Raw genomic sequence first — 20,110 nt, 5'->3', positions numbered from 1 at the left:
ATAATAAAAACCTTTCTTGACAAACGGGAAATCTTAAAGCTAGAATTCAAAATAATAAAAACATTTCTTGACGAAATAGGAACACATTAGTCTATGGCGTATTATAAAGTTTGAGACTTACATGAGTAGGCATTACATTATTTTCTAGAATGGTCATGACCAATTATAAAAACTAAAACATCCAATGGATCCAATAGATTACTATAGTGATCTGATCACGGCACAAAAATTCACACCTAACCAGAAGAAGCCCGAAAATCTTTTCTGATGCTAAGCACAGAGACACCGGCAAAACACACATTGAAAAAACGACCCAACAACTTTTTATGAAGTCCAAGGACAACTGCCTGAGCCAGGTCACGTACGCAGTCCCTTTCTCTCAACAGACCTCCAATGCAGCCAACCCTCCACTGCATCATTCTAAATTTCCCACAAGGGGGGCCGCATCTCCTTGCGAGGATCCAACATCCTCCCCCGCAGTGGACTCGCCAGAGTTCCACTTACTGATTTGGGAGAGGGCACAGCTTCCTGACAGGGCGGCTGATAACTCCGGACGCCGTCTTCACCTCGGCCACCCTGGCCACGTCATCTCGGCCATAATGCAATTTGGTGATCCGGCCTAAGGACCATTGCAGTGGAGGGAGGTTGTCGTCCATAATCGTGACTATTTGTCCTTCTGCCGCTGGGAAAGAGGGCGAATGCCATTTGATCATTGCCTGCTGATCAAGGAGGTACTCCCGATGCCATCGTTTCCAAAACTGGCTAACAGTGAATTGGGCCATTGCCCACTTAGACTTGAGGGCGGTGCGTTGGTTCAGGGAGTCACTAGTCGGAAGAGCAGTCATTGGACGCATAATTAGGAAATGTCCTGGCGTTAAGACTTGTAGATCGTCTGGCGACGACGAAAGGGCTGTCAGAGGTCGTGAATTTAAAATAGCCTCGACCTGGCAGATAATGGTGAGAAGACACTCCATTGTGGGCTCTTGCAGGCCCAAGGTAACTTTCAGCAAACGTTTCGTGGACTTGACCGCTGCCTCCCATAGACCACCGAAGTGGGGTGCTCTTGGTGGGATGAAGTGCCACTCGACTCCTCTTCTTCCGGACTCTCGTAGGATCGACTCTTGACATTGGGAATCATTCAACAAGGCAGATACTTCCTTAAGTCTCCTGGTAGCGCCGACAAAATTAGTACCATTGTCAGACCATATGTGACTAGGCATGCCTCGCCTGGCTATGAATCGGTTTAAGGCGGCTAGAAAGGCCTGAGTCGTGAGGTCAGTGACCAATTCTAAGTGAATGGCCTTTGTCGAAAAGCAGATGAAGATAGCGAGGTAGCATTGGAGGACCTTGGCGGACCGAAGTGACGCAATTTTTACGTTGAAGGGGCCTGCGTAGTCAATACCAGTAGTCGTGAAGGGTGGTGAGGCGCTGGCTCTTCCCTCTGGCAGTTGACCCATAATGGGGTTGAAAGGGGATGGTTTAATGCTGAAACATTTATTACATGATGACAATTGACGTCGAACTACATTTTTTCCATTAGTGATCCAATATCTGTTTCGGAGAAAGGCATGAGTGGCGGTAGGGCCTACATGGAGATTGGATACGTGAGCGTCTTGAATTACCAGGGCCGTAAGGGGATGTTGCTGAGGCAACAGGGCCGGGTGTTTATTGGACTCAGGGATATTGGCTTGTCTTAATCTTCCTCCAACTCGCAATACTCCGTCGGTATGTATGAATAAGCCTAAAATTCTGACCAGGCGTAATTTAGGTCTGGAGGACTGGGCATCTTCAATTTCTTCTAAAAATGAATGTCGCTGAGCTCGAACAATCAGGGCACGCAGGGCTTCACCGCGTTCTTTGACCTTTAATGGGCCTGAGATGTGGTGGGCTGAATTTCTGGCATTGTGGGCGAATCTTAGACACCAGGCAACCACGTTGATAAGCGTATGCAAATTGGAGAACTTGGATTCCAAATCCTCAGGGGAGGAGACTGCGATCGATACATTAAGAGCCTGGGAGCGAATTTCTGCCCCCACCATTGGGTCCGACAAATCTGCATTTACTTGTCTTAGGGGCCATGACTCAGGGTTCAATTTTAGCCAAGGAGGGCCTTCCCACCACAAGGGGTGGTTTACCAACTCCTGTGGCTTTAGCCCACGTGAGGCACAGTCCGCAGGGTTCTGCGATGAAGGGACATGAAACCATTGGGAAGCGGGTACCTTTTCTAAAATGGCAGCCACTCTATTGCCTACAAACACCTTCCAATGTGGAGGTGGGGTAGCGGTTATCCAGGCAAGAGCTATGGTAGAATCGGAAAAGGCGAAAATGTTTGGAGAGGGTATCTGAGGGAAGAGAAGACTGACTTTATGGAGTGTGAGAGCCAGGAGATGAGCGGCACAAAGCTCGAGGCGTGGGAGCGTAACAGGTTTCATTGGAGCCATTCTGGCTTTAGACATGATCAGGCTGATGACTGTTTCCTCAGAAAGTGACACAAGGTACACTACGGCTGCATATGCCCGTTCCGATGCATCAGCAAACCGGTTAAATAAAATTTAGGAGTAGACAAGGACAAGAATCTAGGGATACGAATATTTGAGAGTTCCGGAAGGGTGACAGCAAACTGAGACCATTCTTGGATAATGGATGAAGGTAAAGGATCATCCCAGCTAAAGGAGGCTTGACAAACGACTCGAAATATTGCACGAGCAAAAACTGTTATTGGGATTAACCATCCCAATGGATCAAAAACTTTTGCGATCTGACTGGCTAATTGTCTTTTAGTTTGAATATTGGGGACTGAACGAATCAAAAAATGGAAATAGTCTTGTGAGGGGTTCCAACAGAGGCCAAGGATTTTTAATTGTGACTCCTCGTCATTCTCTAGACATACGGAAGACATTGCTGGAAGAAGGTGGTCGAGAGGAATTTTTTCTAACAGTCGAGGGTATTGGCTGCCCATTTTCTGAGCTCGATTTGAGCTTGACTTAGTAACCTTATGAGTTGGTCTCTCGATTCCAGGGCCGCTTCAAAAGTAGGGCCGCCTCCGGAGACGTCATCGACATAAGTACGATCCCTAAGGATCTCTGCTGCTTGGGGAAAGGAATTCTGCGAAGTGAGGGCTAACTCTTGTAACACGCGACATGCTAAGTAGGGCGCTGACGTGGTTCCATACGTGACAGTACACAGTCTGTACTCCTGAACCGGTTGACTGGTATCAAAGCGCCAAAGGATACGTAATAGGTCTCTGTCTTCAGGGGGGTGCAATATTTGACGAAACATTTGACGAATATCGGCTGTAAATACCCACCTGTCAACTCTGAATCTGGTAACAACCTTCCAGATGTCAAGCTGTAATCTAGGGCCAGGGAGTAAGAGCTCATTGAGGGAAACGCCTGATGAGGACTTCTGAGAGGCATTGAAGACAACTCTGATCTTCTCCGGGGGGTCATCTGGGCGATGTACCGCGTGATGGGGTATGTAATAGGTAACTTGACCCGACTTTAGGGGAGGAGCTAGCTCCATGTGTTTCGACTCTAGGTAGTCTCGCATGAATTCGACATAGGGAGGGCGAAGATGTGGAGACTTCGCATGGCGAGACTCAGTCTGAAGAAGGCGCTTTAGAGCAACCTTTCTAGACTCGCCGAGACAACAAGGACTGGTTTTGAGCGGCAGTGCTACTGAAAAGCGACCATCAGGGAGTCGAGAGTGAGACTTAGAGAAGCACTCTTCGGCCTTCAACTCCTCTGGCGTAAGGGGAGAGACTTCAGATACTTCCTCCAGGGCAAACATTTTTTCCATGAGGCGGGACAGGACCTGATCGGGGGGATGCTGACTTGGTTGGGAGGATTTTACTGAGCTGAAGCGGAGTACAGTAGGTTGGATAGAGACAACCGACACAGGATTGCATAAGGAAGACTTAACAGGCAAGGTAGAATTTTCAGAAGAAGAAGCTTCCGCTGAAATTGTGGTAGGAGGAAAAGACTCAGAATCCGGGCTGGTAAGAATTTGTAGCGGACGCCGCGTTCTATTTAAACGTTGTGGTTTTGGAGGAGGGAGCGGAATGTCTAAAGTTGGGCGAGCACAAGGCTGAGGAGTGACTTCCTCTTCGAGGGTTGACAAAATTTGAGCAGAGGACGAAGACCGGCTAGGAGTAACTGACTGTTCTGGTTCCATGATAAGTTCAGGGTTATTACGATGAGCAACTGGCTCAGACTCATACTCACCAGGAGGGGTGCTGGTTGGAGTCTTGTCTTCAGGATTAGACTCATTATTAGGTGCCTTAGAGGGGATTAAATGACCATACTTATGTTTAAATAATATTTTATAATAGGTCCGATAAAGTTTGGAGTTAGACATGTGGTTTTGGACAGAAGGGTGAAAACGAACCCTTTTAACAGGTAGCCTTTTCAGGGGACCAGACATGACCCAGCCAAGGGTTGTCAATCGTGCGTTAGGGGAGCCATTTTGTGAGCGAATCATCTGACTGAGATCGAGGGCATCAAAGACCGAAGCTGAAAATACCACGTCTACTGGGCTTGGTTCATTGAAAGTCGGGTCGGCTAAATATTTATTTGCTAGGTGTACCCAATCACCGACAGGAAAATACGAGGATGGAGCATCCGGAACTGTCTTAGTGACTACGCGAAAGGGAACTTTAAGTTGGGAAAATGGCGGGCATTGTTTTAAATTAGTTGACACAAAACCCACGACCTGGGTGGCAATATTTCCTCCTATTCCTCGGATAGCACCTGACATGGGAGAATAACTCAGTTTACATTCTTTGGCGAAGGTTGCTGACATTAGATTAATCTCACTGCCTGAATCCAGCAGGGCACGAGCACGATACCACTGGCTATCTCCTCCAAGGAGATACACCATGGCAGTGGGGGAAACTGACATGTCGGATGGGAAAGACTTGAATATTGATTTTCGGGAGGCTTTCGTAGCATGACATAAACGACAATGTCTACGACGACAGAAGACGACACTGGATAAGGGAGGGGTATCGTGCCTGCCAAGAACCTATAAATCTGACTGGGGGGTTGGTGCTGGATGTCGGCCAAAATAGGTTATGGGAAGGACAGGGGATATGCTGCCCGAGGATGATGACGTAGGTCTGGAATCAGAGTCCCTGACTGACAGTAGAGGCTCAAAGGAACTGGGGGGAAGGAGTGGGCGTTTGGGAAAAGGAGGTGAAGATCTGGATTGAGAGGGTGAAGAGGCTTGTTTGGAAGAGGACTTAGATTCTGGAGGCGGACATGTCCTCAAGGACATTAAGGACGGCAGGTGGGAGGCACTTCGTGCTTCTTGGCATACGCTGGAAGACTGAGGAGGGGGGTGCAAGGTGGTGTGGTGCTCGCCATGACATTTGCCACACCCCACCTGGCAGGGACAGCGGGATACTTGATGATATTTAGACAGGCAATTAACACACAGGCGTTCCTCCGCGACAAAACTCCACCTATCCTTGCCAGACAATTGCAAATATCTGTCGCAGCGGGACAACCGATGTGGTCCCCCACAAAAGTAGCATCGGATTGAAGAGACTGAGGAGGCGGGGGCGCAGGACGTAGAAGGCGTGGAGCGCCGAACTGGAGCCGGGGAAGGGGTAGGTGAAGGCCTCCTCGGTGTGCGGGGGACAAAACTGACTGACTTGGGGCGATACGGTCTAAACTGGTTTGGCGAAGGGACCTCCACCACCTGTGGTTCGTCGACCGGAGGGGCAGGACCGGATGAAGGAGTAAAGGGGGCGGAAGCCTGGCTAGGACCAGACTGAGCAGATGAATGCGACATTTTCTGTAAGGGGACCAGTTTAGGGGAAAACCTGTCTTCCTGCTGCTTTAGAAAGTCCAATACTTGACCACTGCGGGGCAATTCGTCAAAGGAACCAAGGCATTTCTTCCGGAACTCCTCCTGAAGGCCAGGGGACAGGACAGACAGGGAGACATGACACAACAAGAAGTCCAGGGGTTCAGGGATGTCGCAGTGGTCGAGGAGAATCTGTCGCCCAGACAGCCAAGCGATGATATCTTCCATGCTGGAGCCAGCGGCCGGGAATTGAAGGAAGGCTTCCAGCATGGCACTAGCAATTCTTAGCCTCCCCTCATACCGGCCGTCTAATGTCTCCCAAGCGTAGAGGTACCCGGCCTCCGTCAGGGTGGCATTCTGAATGATCGACAAGGGTGGACCCCTCAGGCAAGACCGCAACGCCTGAAGTCGCTTGGCAGGTGAGAGAGCCAATTTATGGACCTCCGACTGGAAGGTCCGTTTGAACTCTCTATATGATAATACTTCCCCTCCAAACACGGGAATTCTAGGGATGACCAGTTCCTGAAGCTGTCTCCGCGCCAACTCTGACACAGAATCATCGGGAACGGGACTGGGCGGTGAGGAAGTCGGCACATTTTCCATCATGAGGGGTGTAGCCAAGGCAGGGAGGACGATAGACAAATGGGCGAGCTCTGCCTGAGCATGACTGGCAGACAGTGCCAGGGCTAAGGGACCACTATCCTCTGGCGCCAACAGTCGAAGCCACTCCCAGGCTTCCCTGTCCACAGTCTGGGACAAGGATTGAAAGAGAGCGGAGAACTGTTGGCACCTTGCAACTCTGTCTGGGGAATCCAGGTCCAACAACTGAACACTCCGAGCCCACTGGTCCAACCTGGCAACGAGGTGCCGACATCTGATAGCATTGAGACTCTCGCTGGCCTCAGGTTGGGTGGAAGCTCGGGGAGTTTCCTCCAACGAGGGGGAAACCGACGGGACTGGCGAAACAGGGGGGGTGACTTTCTCCAGGGACTCCTCCATGATCCTAAAATTGGACACAACTAATAACTCTTGTCGACAAAAAAAATACAAAATACAAAATATAAATACACAATACAAAAGATAGTATAAATTTGTAAAACAGTATAAATTTAAAATAGTATAAATTTAACAAAAAACAAATTAGTATAATTATAAAACAAGTTGAACAAGAACTTGACAGAACAACACGGACAAAAAAATTATATATATAAATAATTGTTGAATAGTAAATACAGAATACGAGAATAAACAAGGTTTATAGTGCAAACGAAATATTTAATTTGACATTATAATTAACACAAAAAATACGGAGCCACAAGGCAAAGGCAAGACGTAACCTATGAGTGACTAAAACAATACATTTGTAAATTCCAAGAATAACTTGACTTCAGGCTAGATCACAATGAAAAAATATGAACAATATAAAATATGAACGATGTTCCAAAAAATAATTTTAAAGCGAAATTAAAATATGACTGTGTATATCTAAGCTACAAGTATATTCATATATATATATAAACAAATGAAAATTACTATAAGTCTAAACAGAACACAAAAAATTATGTAATTATTTATTTATTTACTTATTTATTTAATAGGTATCTTGAGTGTTCCCGGGTTTCGGCACCATGTTTAATCGACGAAGAGGGAGGAAGGACAATTAGACATAATATTTTAAATTAACAGTTAAATAGGGGATGGAACTAGGTGGGGGACACCACCACTCAAAATACCTTTTATAAAGAAACAAATATTTATTAATTTTGACAATCGGGAAATCTTAAAGCTAGAATTCAAAATAATAAAAACCTTTCTTGACAAACGGGAAATCTTAAAGCTAGAATTCAAAATAATAAAAACCTTTCTTGACAAACGGGAAATCTTAAAGCTAGAATTCAAAATAATAAAAACATTTCTTGACGAAATAGGAACACATTAGTCTATGGCGTATTATAAAGTTTGAGACTTACATGAGTAGGCATTACATTATTTTCTAGAATGGTCATGACCAATTATAAAAACTAAAACATCCAATGGATCCAATAGATTACTATAGTGATCTGATCACGGCACAAAAATTCACACCTAACCAGAAGAAGCCCGAAAATCTTTTCTGATGCTAAGCACAGAGACACCGGCAAAACACACATCGAAAAAACGACCCAACAACTTTTTATGAAGTCCAAGGACAACTGCCTGAGCCAGGTCACGTACGCAGTCCCTTTCTCTCAACAGACCTCCAATGCAGCCAACCCTCCACTGCATCATTCTAAATTTCCCACAAGGGGGGCCGCATCTCCTTGCGAGGATCCAACACCTCATCTGATTATACACATGATTTTTTGTTTTGTTTTTGTTTATTAGTGCACCAGTCTGCATAGGAAGTTGACCTTCAGAGTATTGGTTCTCTAAGCATTTCTGGCCAGAGCTTTTTTTCTCCATTACCTGATTTCCAGCTTTCTGAGGTACTCCAATACCTCAGTCTACCTCCGCAGGCTTGTGACAACTTCCCCCCGGTATTATAGACTTACACTCTAACACCAACATATACTATAGTTTGGACACGGTGCACAGGCACAGAAGAGTTAAGGACTCCCTGAAATGAACATAAATTGTTACTATAGTATAAAAGTAAGTAATTAGCTGGAGGTTATAGTATTTATACTGGCACTCCTATGTACATAAGTAACATATATACCTTCAATTATTAAATAAAGTTTATTCTATTCTATTCAGTCTAGCTCTTTCTAGGCCTGCCTATTTTCCGTCTACTCACCAGTCAGTCCTTCCACAGCTTTTTAACTCATCAGTAAAATGGAAGATAACGTATATTTTTAGATGAGGCCATTGCTATTTCTTTTACTATTATTTCTTTATCAAAATTTTATACAAGTAATCAATTAAAGGGACTTCATATATTTATAATTTAGAAAACAATTTTTATTAAAAATAGGTAATAAACAATACCTATTCAATACTAAAATTTGTTTTAACTCCGTGATTCAGATTATAACTGTGATAGACCAACAAAGTTTATCTTTTTTTATCTCAATTTGAGTGTTATGTGAGAATAATTTAATGATTATTCAAAATAAAGAGCATAGTAAAGATAAAAAAAGAATAATCTGGAACAGAGTTAAGGTGCCTATTTATTGACATTTATTAAGCCTTAATAAAATACATTTCTATATTAGCAGAAAATATTTTATTGATAAAATTTGGCCAGCATAAGGGTCTGAGACGTGAAATAAAATGTAAAAAATATTAATGAAAACTTAATGCAGTAAAATTTTACTTAAATGAGATCAATTGTTGCAAAAGTACAATGGATTCTTTTTTTAATATCTTCTGCAAGGATGCATGAAGACACTGTTCACAGGGGGATGTTATCAGAAAACCTAATAGTAAGAGAAATCTTTTATAAAAATGGGGAAAAATTAGAAAGAAATTTAAATAAAACATAAATTTTTTCAAAACTTTTCTAAATTGCTCAAATTATTACGAGCTGTAATAGGAATGAAATGTTGGGTACTTGCTGATTTGTGTACCTTTTGTCGTTTAATCAACCCTTATACTTAACATTTTAAACTGTAAGTTTTTGTTAAGGAGATTTTTGTACCTTTTGGACAGTTTTAATTATAGTTTCATAGTCCTATGACGAACAATATTTAAACTTCATAGACATCTCTGAATATGATCTCTCTGCGTACAGTTTGCCTTTATATCTGCAACATAATGAAACGGACCCCTCATCCTTTTACAACCGGGGCTTGGGACCGGCTTCGGCGGATTTAGTCCGTCAGTTAGTTTTAGTCTCACATAATATAACAAAACATTGCAATTGATGTAATAAAATAATTATATACAACAAACCTTTCACAGTGAAGATTATTTATTTAACATTATGTAATATATTGGCTTCCTCTGCATTAGGTCTACAATCCTTAGAACTGCATCAAATTTAATTAATTTTAGTTGGTAATCTTAAAGTTTTCTACATTATTAAAAAAAAAACTACGAGCGTAGTATTTCAAAAAATAGGTAAAGAAGTTGGAAGTTAGTTAATTTAACGTTTTTATTACTCAGCTGTGAAAGATTCATCTAAAGGAATTTCAAAAATTTATGAATAGTAGAATTAAATTATTGAAAACATGGAATTAAATAAAATAAAGAAAATAACTAATAAATATTGTAGAATATGACCTAGAATTTGTTTTAATCGCAAATATATACCTATGTAAATTACAATGAAATAAATTTATTCGTTCTATGGAAAAATAATATATAGTGTGTTTTTCGATTTCTTGTTACAGACAACACTGTATATGAAAAAAATCTTATATTTCTATAATCAATTATAATAGGCCATGAAAAGGCGGGTGGGTAGTTAAGGCGTAAAACTTAGGCCTAAATTGGCCCATATCTTATTTAAAACCAAAATAACATATGTTCATTCTCGGTATTGAAAAAAAAATATTGTATATCGGGACAACAATAAAGATTCATTGCGAAAAACAAATTCTATTTCAATGATATATTTTTTTAAAATAGAAACATGCACAAACAAAAATAATTAATATTATCATTAAATAAAAATCGCATGCAGTCAGTCCTAATGTCCGTTACCTGCTGGCTCTCTAACGACCGAAATGAAATATTTTAAATTAAAAATATATCGGTTTCGTTTTAGTTTTTACAATGTTTTTGTTTTTAAAAATAAAATGTACGCGTCTTTTAATCCCGGATTAAATTTAAAATTAAAATTTATAATTTCGTCATTTAACGAAGTCCACGAATTATTTTCTCTTTTTATCGCGCAAACATAGTGACCGGAATTAAGGCCCGAACCGTAATGGTAAATCACGGACGCCAGTGTGAAATTAAAACCGTCAATTTTAACATTATGTTCATCGAAAGAGTGAATTTCATTTAAAACACGATTTCCTTGGTAACGCTTTAATATTACAATTAGATAATCCGATACCGAATTTAATTTACTTTTAATATAAATCTTATTTTCCCCGCATTCTGAACAAGTTATATCCGATAATTTATAGTCGAATAACGTTAGAAAACTAACCGGCTCGTTATTTTGGACAACCCCGAATTCTAGGAAGTACATTACTTCAGGATTAATGGGAACGTCATCCCAATAATGATTGCAATTGAAACATTTTCTTACGAATTTAACTGTGCAATCAAATAACTTGCTCGGAATGTAATTTTCTGTTTTTAAAGCATTTATTACGAACGATAGAAATTCTTGCGCGTCTTGCTGAATATTAGCGTTGAAGTTTAGTTCGCTATCGTGAGCAATTAATTTGCGGAGTCTTTCGGTGTTAGATTTTTTGGTTCCACGAGTTATTCCGGATTTTAAAATATTGAATAATTCGAAAGTTACACTCACTTTTTGGTAGTTATCGCAAGTTTTTGGATCCGGGAAAGTTAAGTTTATATTATTGACGAGGTTATTTGTTAGGTTAAATTTAACGGAATCTATATTAATCAAACACTGTGCAACAACATTCGCGTAACACGAAACGCCATCAGAATTCGGTAAGCCAAATATTCGTATTTCCGTTTTAGCAAAAAGTTCGCGATTAACATTTGATTGGAGAAGGGATTCTTTTTTTGTTAACTTCATGGTGGGGGAAACGCGAATATTATTATTCGCAGTTTGCAAACGTGGTGATTGGATCATTTTATTTAAACGACGGTATTCACTTATCGCGTCCGTATCTACTTTTATTTTTGACGAATCGAAATCAATTAAATACAAACCGGTTAAATTAGTGACCCGCGAGAGAGCTACATAGTGCATGCCCGGTGCAAACACTTCTTTTCCTAAACTCGTGAACAAACAATCGAAGGTTAAGCCTTGAGATTTGTGGATGGTTACCGCGTACGAAAGAGTCACCGGAAATTGTTTCCTATGCACGTAAATATTTTTTAACAACAGAAATCGCGCTTTTACCCTTTCTAAAGAAAAGGGCTTGTTATTCACGAGAATTATTAAAGAATCTACCACGTTTCCTTTATAAACAAACCGTTCTACTGTACCTATCGTTCCGTTTACAATTCCGCTAGCAATATCGATATTTCTTTTAATCATTACTTTCGCGCCAACAAATAGATTTATTGTTTTAGATAAATTAGCAGTGCGGGAGACGTCTTCCGAAATTTTATTAATTAAAAAGTTCAAATCTTTTATTTTTTTATTCGTGAGTTTAAAATTATAATCGATTTCATCGATACTATCTATTGTGACTATTTCTTTCGCGAATTTATCTGAATACAGTTTATTAAAAGATGTGCACTGAGCTTTAGTTGCGAAGAGACATAACGGATTTTTACCGGAATCGAGTAATTCTTTATAATTTTCAACTACATTATTTAAATCATTTTTTGGCAAAACACGCGAGTTTAATAGTGCGATGTCTTCTGCGCAGATAATACCTGACCGAATATTGAGCAAAGTGTTTATGAAACCGCTTTTATCATTTTTCTGTCTCACGTTAATTTTTAATTCATCGTATTCGAACATCGACCAAAGATCAGCAGAACCGATAGACCCGAGTTTGGATTTGCATTCGATGCGAGTTAATTTTTTAAAAACTTGATTACCTTTAATTGGCTGCAATTGTAACAAATCACCGAAAAGTAAAATATTAAAATTACCGAAAGGTTCATTATTTTTGGCAATTTCCGTCAACCGAAGATGAATATAAGCGAAAACGAGACTCGAAACTAAACTAATTTCATCTATTATCAACAATTTCATGTCTTGAAGAACGTGCCTAATCGCCCGACAACTTTCGATGTTTAATTTATTATATTCGGCGGTTTGTTGGTGCTCAACCGGGAGCGATAAAAGCCGGTAAATGGTGACGCCATTTACATTATATGCAGCCAGGCCGGTCGGAGCCGTTATAGCCACTGAAATAGTGTCTTTCTTGGGTGGAAATGTATTGTTAATCCAAACTTTTAACGCTTTTAAGAGATACGATTTACCCGTACCGCCTACACCAGAGACGAATAATTTTATTTGACTATTGCATTTTTTTTGACTTTGGTCGATAAGTGTTTTAGATATTTTATTAAAAATCCGGCTCTGATCTTCGTTTAAATTAAATTTACTATCGCGATCATCAATACTGGTATACATCGCCGCGCATACTTCCAACATCGCCACGTCTGCATCCTGCACTTCTCGGATAATATTATCCTCTTCTAAATTAATGAAATTCTCTTCTTTGAATTCCGCAATTTTGCTCTGAAGTTCTTTGATTCCTTCTTCAATCATAATTAATTTAGCGTGATAAGTCATGGCCTCTTTTAATTCCGCGGAATAATGGTCAAACGCTTCTTGGTACGTCCGAAAACCTTTTAAAATATCCGATTCATTTCGCCACGGTTTAAAAAGAAGTAAAAGGGAATGATAATACTTATTGCGGTCTTGTTCTGTATTTAAAGTTTTGTAAATGGGGTGTTGAATCACGTAAGGTTTGCCGCGCTTTCTTAAAATAACATTATTTTTTAATTTTATTCGGTTTTCGGCTACTAATTGATCGCGGGAAAGATCGTGATAACGACAGAAATCGTACAAGTTTAAAGTTTCTAGATTTTCGGGTCGATTCGGATAATAGTCGTTCAGCCATGACTTCAAATATATATCCGTGGAATTAGCCGGCATATTTTTTAGTTCATTATAAGGTTTTAAACATAGTTTTCTATTTTCGCGAAACGTGGTGCTGATATATCGCATATCTTCCGATTTACCTACAAATGATGCCCGAGTAACCGATCCACTGTTTCGTATAACCCGATCTGCCGATGCGTTAATTTCTTTAAACCTAAACTCCACAACGCTTTTCTATTCGATTCTTTACATATATCAGCCCACAAATCTTCTAATTCCGTTTTTTCATTTTTAGATATATAACTAGTTACGTAAATGACTAATCTTAAATCACCGTCTTTAACAAATTGCACGTCAACGTTAAACCCGCCGGAAGCTAATAGAAGGACAGGGTTGTAGTCATTAATGCGAACCTCACTTCTCTGTCTGGGCAAGTCGTAAACACGTTTCGGACCGAAACCTTTAACTCTAGACGCGATTGTGGAAATTATATCATTAATTATCAATTCGTCGGTAACTTTACGCGGAAATCCAAACCGACATCTGGTATAAATGTTTTGTTTAACGCGATATTTTCGTTGGCAATACGAGTTACACTTATGCAATTGATATTTCCGGACAAACGAGTGTAAGACAGGTGACTCTAAAGGATCCGGTAACCGAGCACAAATATATGTGTTAATAAAATCGGCAACCTTTTTAAAACAATCGTTATTAATTTCCGGACTATCCCGAATCCACAATAACATGTGGTAATGCGGCGCCCCCCTTTCTTGATATTGCCAAAAATAGTGCTCCACGAAACCTAATACCGGGTTTATTTTATCGTTAATTAGGAACTTGAACATATTTCGGATGAGACGGTGATAATATCTACATACGCTAGTCGGATCTAACGCACATAACTCCCCGGCGGACATTTTCTCCACGTTAGGAACATCATTATTAATTTTGACAATGTATTGCAATAATTCGGAATGATCATATTCTGCACATGACAAAGTTACAAAAAAAGTCGGCGCCCCAAAATCGCGTGTCATGCATTGAGTTCTTGGCGTCGACGTTGCCAATACTCTTTAGTACCCCGTAACGAACTAAATAAATTGATTAAATGCTGTTCCAACTGTTCATCGTTTACGGTAACTTTAGTTAAAATATCATTTACCGTGTACGGTTTGTACGCGTGTACATTTAACAAGTGGGCAATAGCCCCGCCAAGATATTTAAATTCACTGTCATTTAACAAATGAAATAAATAACAAGGATCCCTCCGAAATCGCCCGTCTTTATTCAATATTCGCGTTTTACGATACTCAGCGTCCGACAGAGGAATATTTCTATTTATGTCAAATTTTCCGAACCTGCCTTTAGGAAATAGATGCGGAAATGTTAAGTAATCTAAATTTTTATCAAAAACCGACACGTACTCTCCCTTCATTTGCTGCATTTGATACGATTCGATTTCGCTCGATTCAACCGCGCTCATATTTATCGGATGAAGGGAGTGAAAAGTATAAAATCCGGTTTTATAAAAAGTTGTACTATCTACTTTTTTTATGGATGCCCCGGAAACATCCTTTAAAGTATATTTATTACCTATATTTTCGTTAATATTCGGTAACAATTTTACATTTAGATTTAAATTCGCGTATAACGGGTTAATTTCTTTTAACGCGGCAATCGCTTTGTAAATTTTATTCGCGCTCACTAAATCTCGCCATATGACTCGGTTTTGTGTAGGTACGCCATTAACCAGTACAACCACTTCATGATTTTGGGGCAGTTCGTTCGGTAGCAAGTCCACGTTTTTCTGCAAAGGGAGGGGTAAATAAGTGACGCGACCCTTTAACCCTTTAAGTTTTTCACTGACCGCAATTTTCCCTTTTTTCGGCTGGAGACGAACTACACATTGAAACGATTTAACTAATTGGGTCAGCATTGTTTCGAAAATATTCAGCTTACCAACTTCTTCAGGCACGGGATCTACTTCTAAACAGTTATAAGCGGCGCGTCCGGGAATACAATTTTGATTCAATTTTCGTGCACAGTATGTACAAATTTTAAGACCACGTCGGCGAATATTGTCATAGTTTTTATTAATATAAAGAATTATAGATTGCCATGATTTGTTATTGTTTTTCTTAAAATTTACGAAATCTTTTAAATCCTCGTCATAAATTAACATATTGCAACACACGCAAAAAGTCTCCGGAAAAGAAGAGACTGTACGTTTTAAGGAAGATAAGTTTTTTTTATATTTATGCAGAATATTTATTTCATTGGTGTCGCAACTAGTAGATGGTACATACTTCTTAAATTTATTGGTGTCGATTTTAAGTGTTCCGAGAAACTTTTTTAAATCATTAACGGACCGTAAAATAGATTCGAAATTATTTGCTTTATTGATTCTTGTACTTACACGATTAATTTTGAAAAATAGATTACGTATGATGTAAATCTGTCTTTTAATGTTCCTAAACGCGGTGTAATTCCGAAAGAATTTGCAAAAGTGTACTGCATTTAAAAATGCTGTTGTGTGAAGCGCAGTGTATGGTGTGACCTTTTTTTTCGTGATGTCTGTACCGACATTTGTTCGCAAGCTTTTTGATTGACACAGTATTTATAGCACCGTGAACAAATTCTATTAATTTATTTAAAATAGTGCTCATACTTTGTTTTGAAAATTTACACGTGATACCGCAAGGCCATTCTACAATATTATTACCTTTAGTAATGTACTTTTTTAAATTGTGTCCGTTCACGAAAACGTTCTGGCTATTAGCAAGTAATGTATGACCGGGAGGAATCGCGCTATAAGAGCTTTCGAAGAAATAAGGTTCAGAATGTGCCGTGTGTTTCTGTTTACCTCCAAAAACTTTCACGATATTTTTAGGAGTTAGGGTTTTAATTTTATTGATTTCGAACTTATTAACGGCTTCATCAACAACGGCTTTTAATTTATTGTTTAGAAATCTTAAGTATGATCGAGCGATTCCGACTAAATGATTAGAATGTTTTATCAGGTAATAAAACACTGTGCGTTTAGTTTTATTTTTGACAATGTAATGTTTATTAACTTTACTATTTAGCTTTAAATTTGCACACAATCTGTTTATTAACGCGCATTCACCTTGAAACCTATTTATCTTTTTCCGAGTCTGTACCCGTTTTTTCAATAAATTTGCGAATGACACCGAGGGCTTATTTACGCTTTGACGAGTCAAAAAGTACCGAATATTTCTTTTTAAGTTGATAACAGCTCGATTTCTTCCATCATAACGTTTTTGTCTACTGCTGACTTTGTTTCTTTTCTTTTCATTGTACTTTCTTTGGGTTTCAGTCTTCTTTTCACTGTTTATTCTGTCTTTTTGTTTCTGCTTCCTTGCTATGCCAACTTTATGGACAACATTACTCTTTGCTTCTTTCTTTTTTGTTCTGAATGAGCTGTGTCATATTCTCTCTGTTTCTTCTGTATCTCCTCTTTATGAGATAAATTATACTCTCTCTGTTTTTTCTTTACTTTCTCTTTATGAGATAAATCGTACTCTCTTTGTTTTTTCTGTATCTCCTCTTTATGAGATAAATTATACTCTCTCTGTTTTTTGTTTATTTCCTCTTTATGAGATAAATCGTACTCTCTCTGTTTTTTCTTTATTTCCTCTTTATGAGATAAATCGTACCCTTTCTGTTTTTTCTTTTTTTCCACTTTATGAAATAAATCGTACTCTTTCTGTTTCTCTTGGATTTTTTCTTTTTGTCTAAAATTATATTGTTGCTGTTTTCTTACTATTCCCTCGCGATTTTTAACGTAGTACCGTTGTTGCTTAGTGGCGGCGGGAGTCACAGTAGTGTAGTTCTCGAGCTCAGCAGTGCTGTCAATTGTCTGTCTAATGCCCGTTACAAAATTTTTAATTATTTGCTTTCTTTTTCGATATTTAGAAGGCATTTTTGTAAAAATATAAACATAAGTAAATAATTAATATAGAAGATAAATACTTAACGTATATTTTTTCTTAGATTCTGAAAACAAAAACAAAAATTATTTTTTAACTTTGTAAAAAGAAGTGATTTTGGTTGGTTGCAATAGAACTTCAAAAAGTAATGTATCCGATTGGGAATATTTTAGTATAGAAAAAAAAAAAAAAATGAACCGCCAGAACAATAGTTGACCATAACTACAAACAGTAATGGAGGAAAAAAATTTTTAGTTATCCAAGCTGAATATGATTTATGGAATATATCAGATTTGCAACTTACACAAATAAAAAATAACTTGTCGAAATAAGAAACTGAAATTTAACAATTAATCAGAACTAGGCTTAGTTTTTGAAGAGACATCAGCAATTAAGGTGCACTCAATCTTACTAAAACAAGCTCTAACGAACTCTGAATATTCAGCTACTTTTTGAAGTAAATTATATGAAACTAAGAAATAGCAAAATATCTACTTACAAAATTAAGAAGAATGTATGAATATGTAGTCTTCAACAAAGTTGCTTAATAAATAATAAAATCGCAAAAATTGCAGCACTTATTTCAACAATTGTTAAAAGACGTTTGATTTAGGTTAGGTTTTATCTTTACTTCTATTTTACAGTGTGAACAAACCATAAAGGAGAGGGGAATCACACTATTATAACCTTTATTAAGTAAAACACTATTTTTTTTGTTCACAACCTCAGACAAAATAATAAAGTATAGTAAAATATATTTTATTAAGTTAGGAATTAGTTGTAAATATATTATCAGTATAGACATATCGTCTTTCTTTTTAAAATTTTAGAAGTTTTCACAGTGGGGCGCGCTAGTTGATGTAGATAGCAGGTAACAATGTTTAGATACACAGAAGGTTACAATGCAAAATAAATAAAGAAAAAGAGAAAAAAATTGTCAAAGTTGGGTGTTTTTCAACGTTACGCTTTTTCGTGCATTTTTTGATGATCAACTCTTATACCGGACAGTTTTAATACGGTGTGTCTGCGTGCTTTTTCAAACACTGGTGTAATATTTATAATAATTAATAAAGATTTTTGAACAAACCTGTAATAATAAAGTCGTTGTATGTTTATTTTTTAATTTTAAACATTCTTTTGTGTTTAATTGTTCATTCATGAAAATCAGATCACCCATCGATAATTTGAAACGATTGCAATACTTTCCCTTAGTAGAGTAAGAGCAAGATGGCACTCGCAAATTTTATCAAATTCAGGCCAAGGTTTACCGAGTTAATAATGATAATTTTAGAGTGGCTTAACTTAGGTGAGGCAAACTCCCCTCCATGACTATCTTCTTATCATTTTCCAAAATATTCTAAACCATTAAAAGTCTATTCTGTAAAGTTTCTATTCTGGTTTACAGGTTTTGTCAACATTTGGGATAAGCAATAGTTTTATGCACTGTACTTTAATACTTTATATTATTATTATACTAAGTTAGTGGAAGGAATCTCAAATCAAATTAGTATCAAATTAGTGTGTAGAAGATAAAGACTAAAGAAAAGTTAGGGAGGAATGTTGCCAAGTTGTTATAAAGAAAATGCAGACTGGGAAAAGTTGTGGGGGATTAGTGAACAACTAGCCGGAAGGTGTAGAATGAAAATAAAAAAATGTTATAAGTTATGTGGGAATGGTAACAAATTGGTGGTAAGAAAATGGATATTGAGAGAAATGTTATGGTGTGGAGTATTTAAACGGGAAATACCCACTTGCTGAAGATCAGGAATCAGGTGGTCGAAAAATAAGAACTAGTCTTTTAGTGTTTCCAACGACTATGCGTTTATTTCTCTTCACTACATCCCTTTTGGTGATGATACACCAAAACCCAGTCTTCAGCCGGCAACGCCGATGTCAGGCGCACTGGTAATGGACTGGATTAAGCTGTCGAAGCCCATGCAGATCCAAGGTGCTGGTGTGAATGAATGAAAACGGCAGACGTAGAGGCAAGCCCCCACAATCCGGTTTCCTATGAAGCGGAGGACCAGCTCTGGCCTATGGAAAAGATCAGAGCAAAAAGTATAAAAGAGAAGATAAATGTTAAAAGGCCCTTAAATCACCTTTGATAGTAAATAACAAATATAAAGTGGGAAATACCTTGAAGACGAGGCTACCCTGAATCAGCGCTAAGAAGGAGGCTGAGATTAACTGGACGCACACTGGATGCGTGTAAAACAGTGCTCACAAATTGTAGGTAGTGCCGAATAATTAGGTGAAGCAGCAGAAGTGTAGCGTAAGTTGATGAATGATGTAAAAGAGTGAATAAACATCCGCCAGCAAGTCAGACCACTCCCAGGAAGAAGGAATAATAATAATGATAATAGTAATAAGAATAATACCCCAGGGGTAAGGAGGATGTAAAGGATAAAATAGGCTGACTTACCGATTGACGAATTGATTCACCTGTTAATCCACTATTTGAAGCGAATTGGAATAAAGCTGCTTACTCAGTTGAATGGCACAGTATAAAAGGAACCACCACTGCCACAAAAAAGGCCGTCTAGGGCAGATAAATGATAAATGATCAAAAGGCAGACATGTGCTGATAGAAGGCAAGATGGCGTTCCGGTCCAGTTGAAAAAGGCTGTACTGTACAAGCACACAGTTAAAAAGTTGAGAGAGCAATGACGAATTGACGATAGATGACTACTACTACTAGCCGCCAGGGGTG

The 20,110-nt window shown here is 38.8% G+C and overlaps 2 protein-coding genes across 2 annotated transcripts in view; both read right to left on the bottom strand.

The window, feature by feature from the left end:
* Positions 1 to 500: 500 nt before the first annotated feature.
* Positions 501 to 2,456, bottom strand: LOC141455168 (uncharacterized). Its single transcript, XM_074130029.1, has one exon. It carries the CDS (start codon positions 2,454 to 2,456, stop codon positions 501 to 503), a length of 1,956 nt encoding a protein of 651 aa, XP_073986130.1.
* A 5,086-nt stretch (positions 2,457 to 7,542) lies between these two features.
* LOC141455105 (uncharacterized) overlaps positions 7,543 to 20,110 on the bottom strand; it is a 29,119-nt gene continuing 16,551 nt past the window's right edge. The window contains exon 2 of the mRNA XM_074129967.1: positions 7,543 to 8,104. The gene's annotated coding sequence lies outside the window, so the exon portion shown is untranslated. The remainder of the gene's footprint in view (positions 8,105 to 20,110) is intronic.

This window comes from Rhodnius prolixus, unplaced genomic scaffold (genome assembly GCF_049639745.1).
Source record: "Rhodnius prolixus isolate KJV_2025 unplaced genomic scaffold, Rpr scaffold_27, whole genome shotgun sequence".
Taxonomy (NCBI): Eukaryota; Metazoa; Arthropoda; class Insecta; order Hemiptera; family Reduviidae; genus Rhodnius; species Rhodnius prolixus.
Note: the sequence above shows the minus strand (reverse complement) of the source record. Positions and strands in the feature narration are given on the sequence as shown.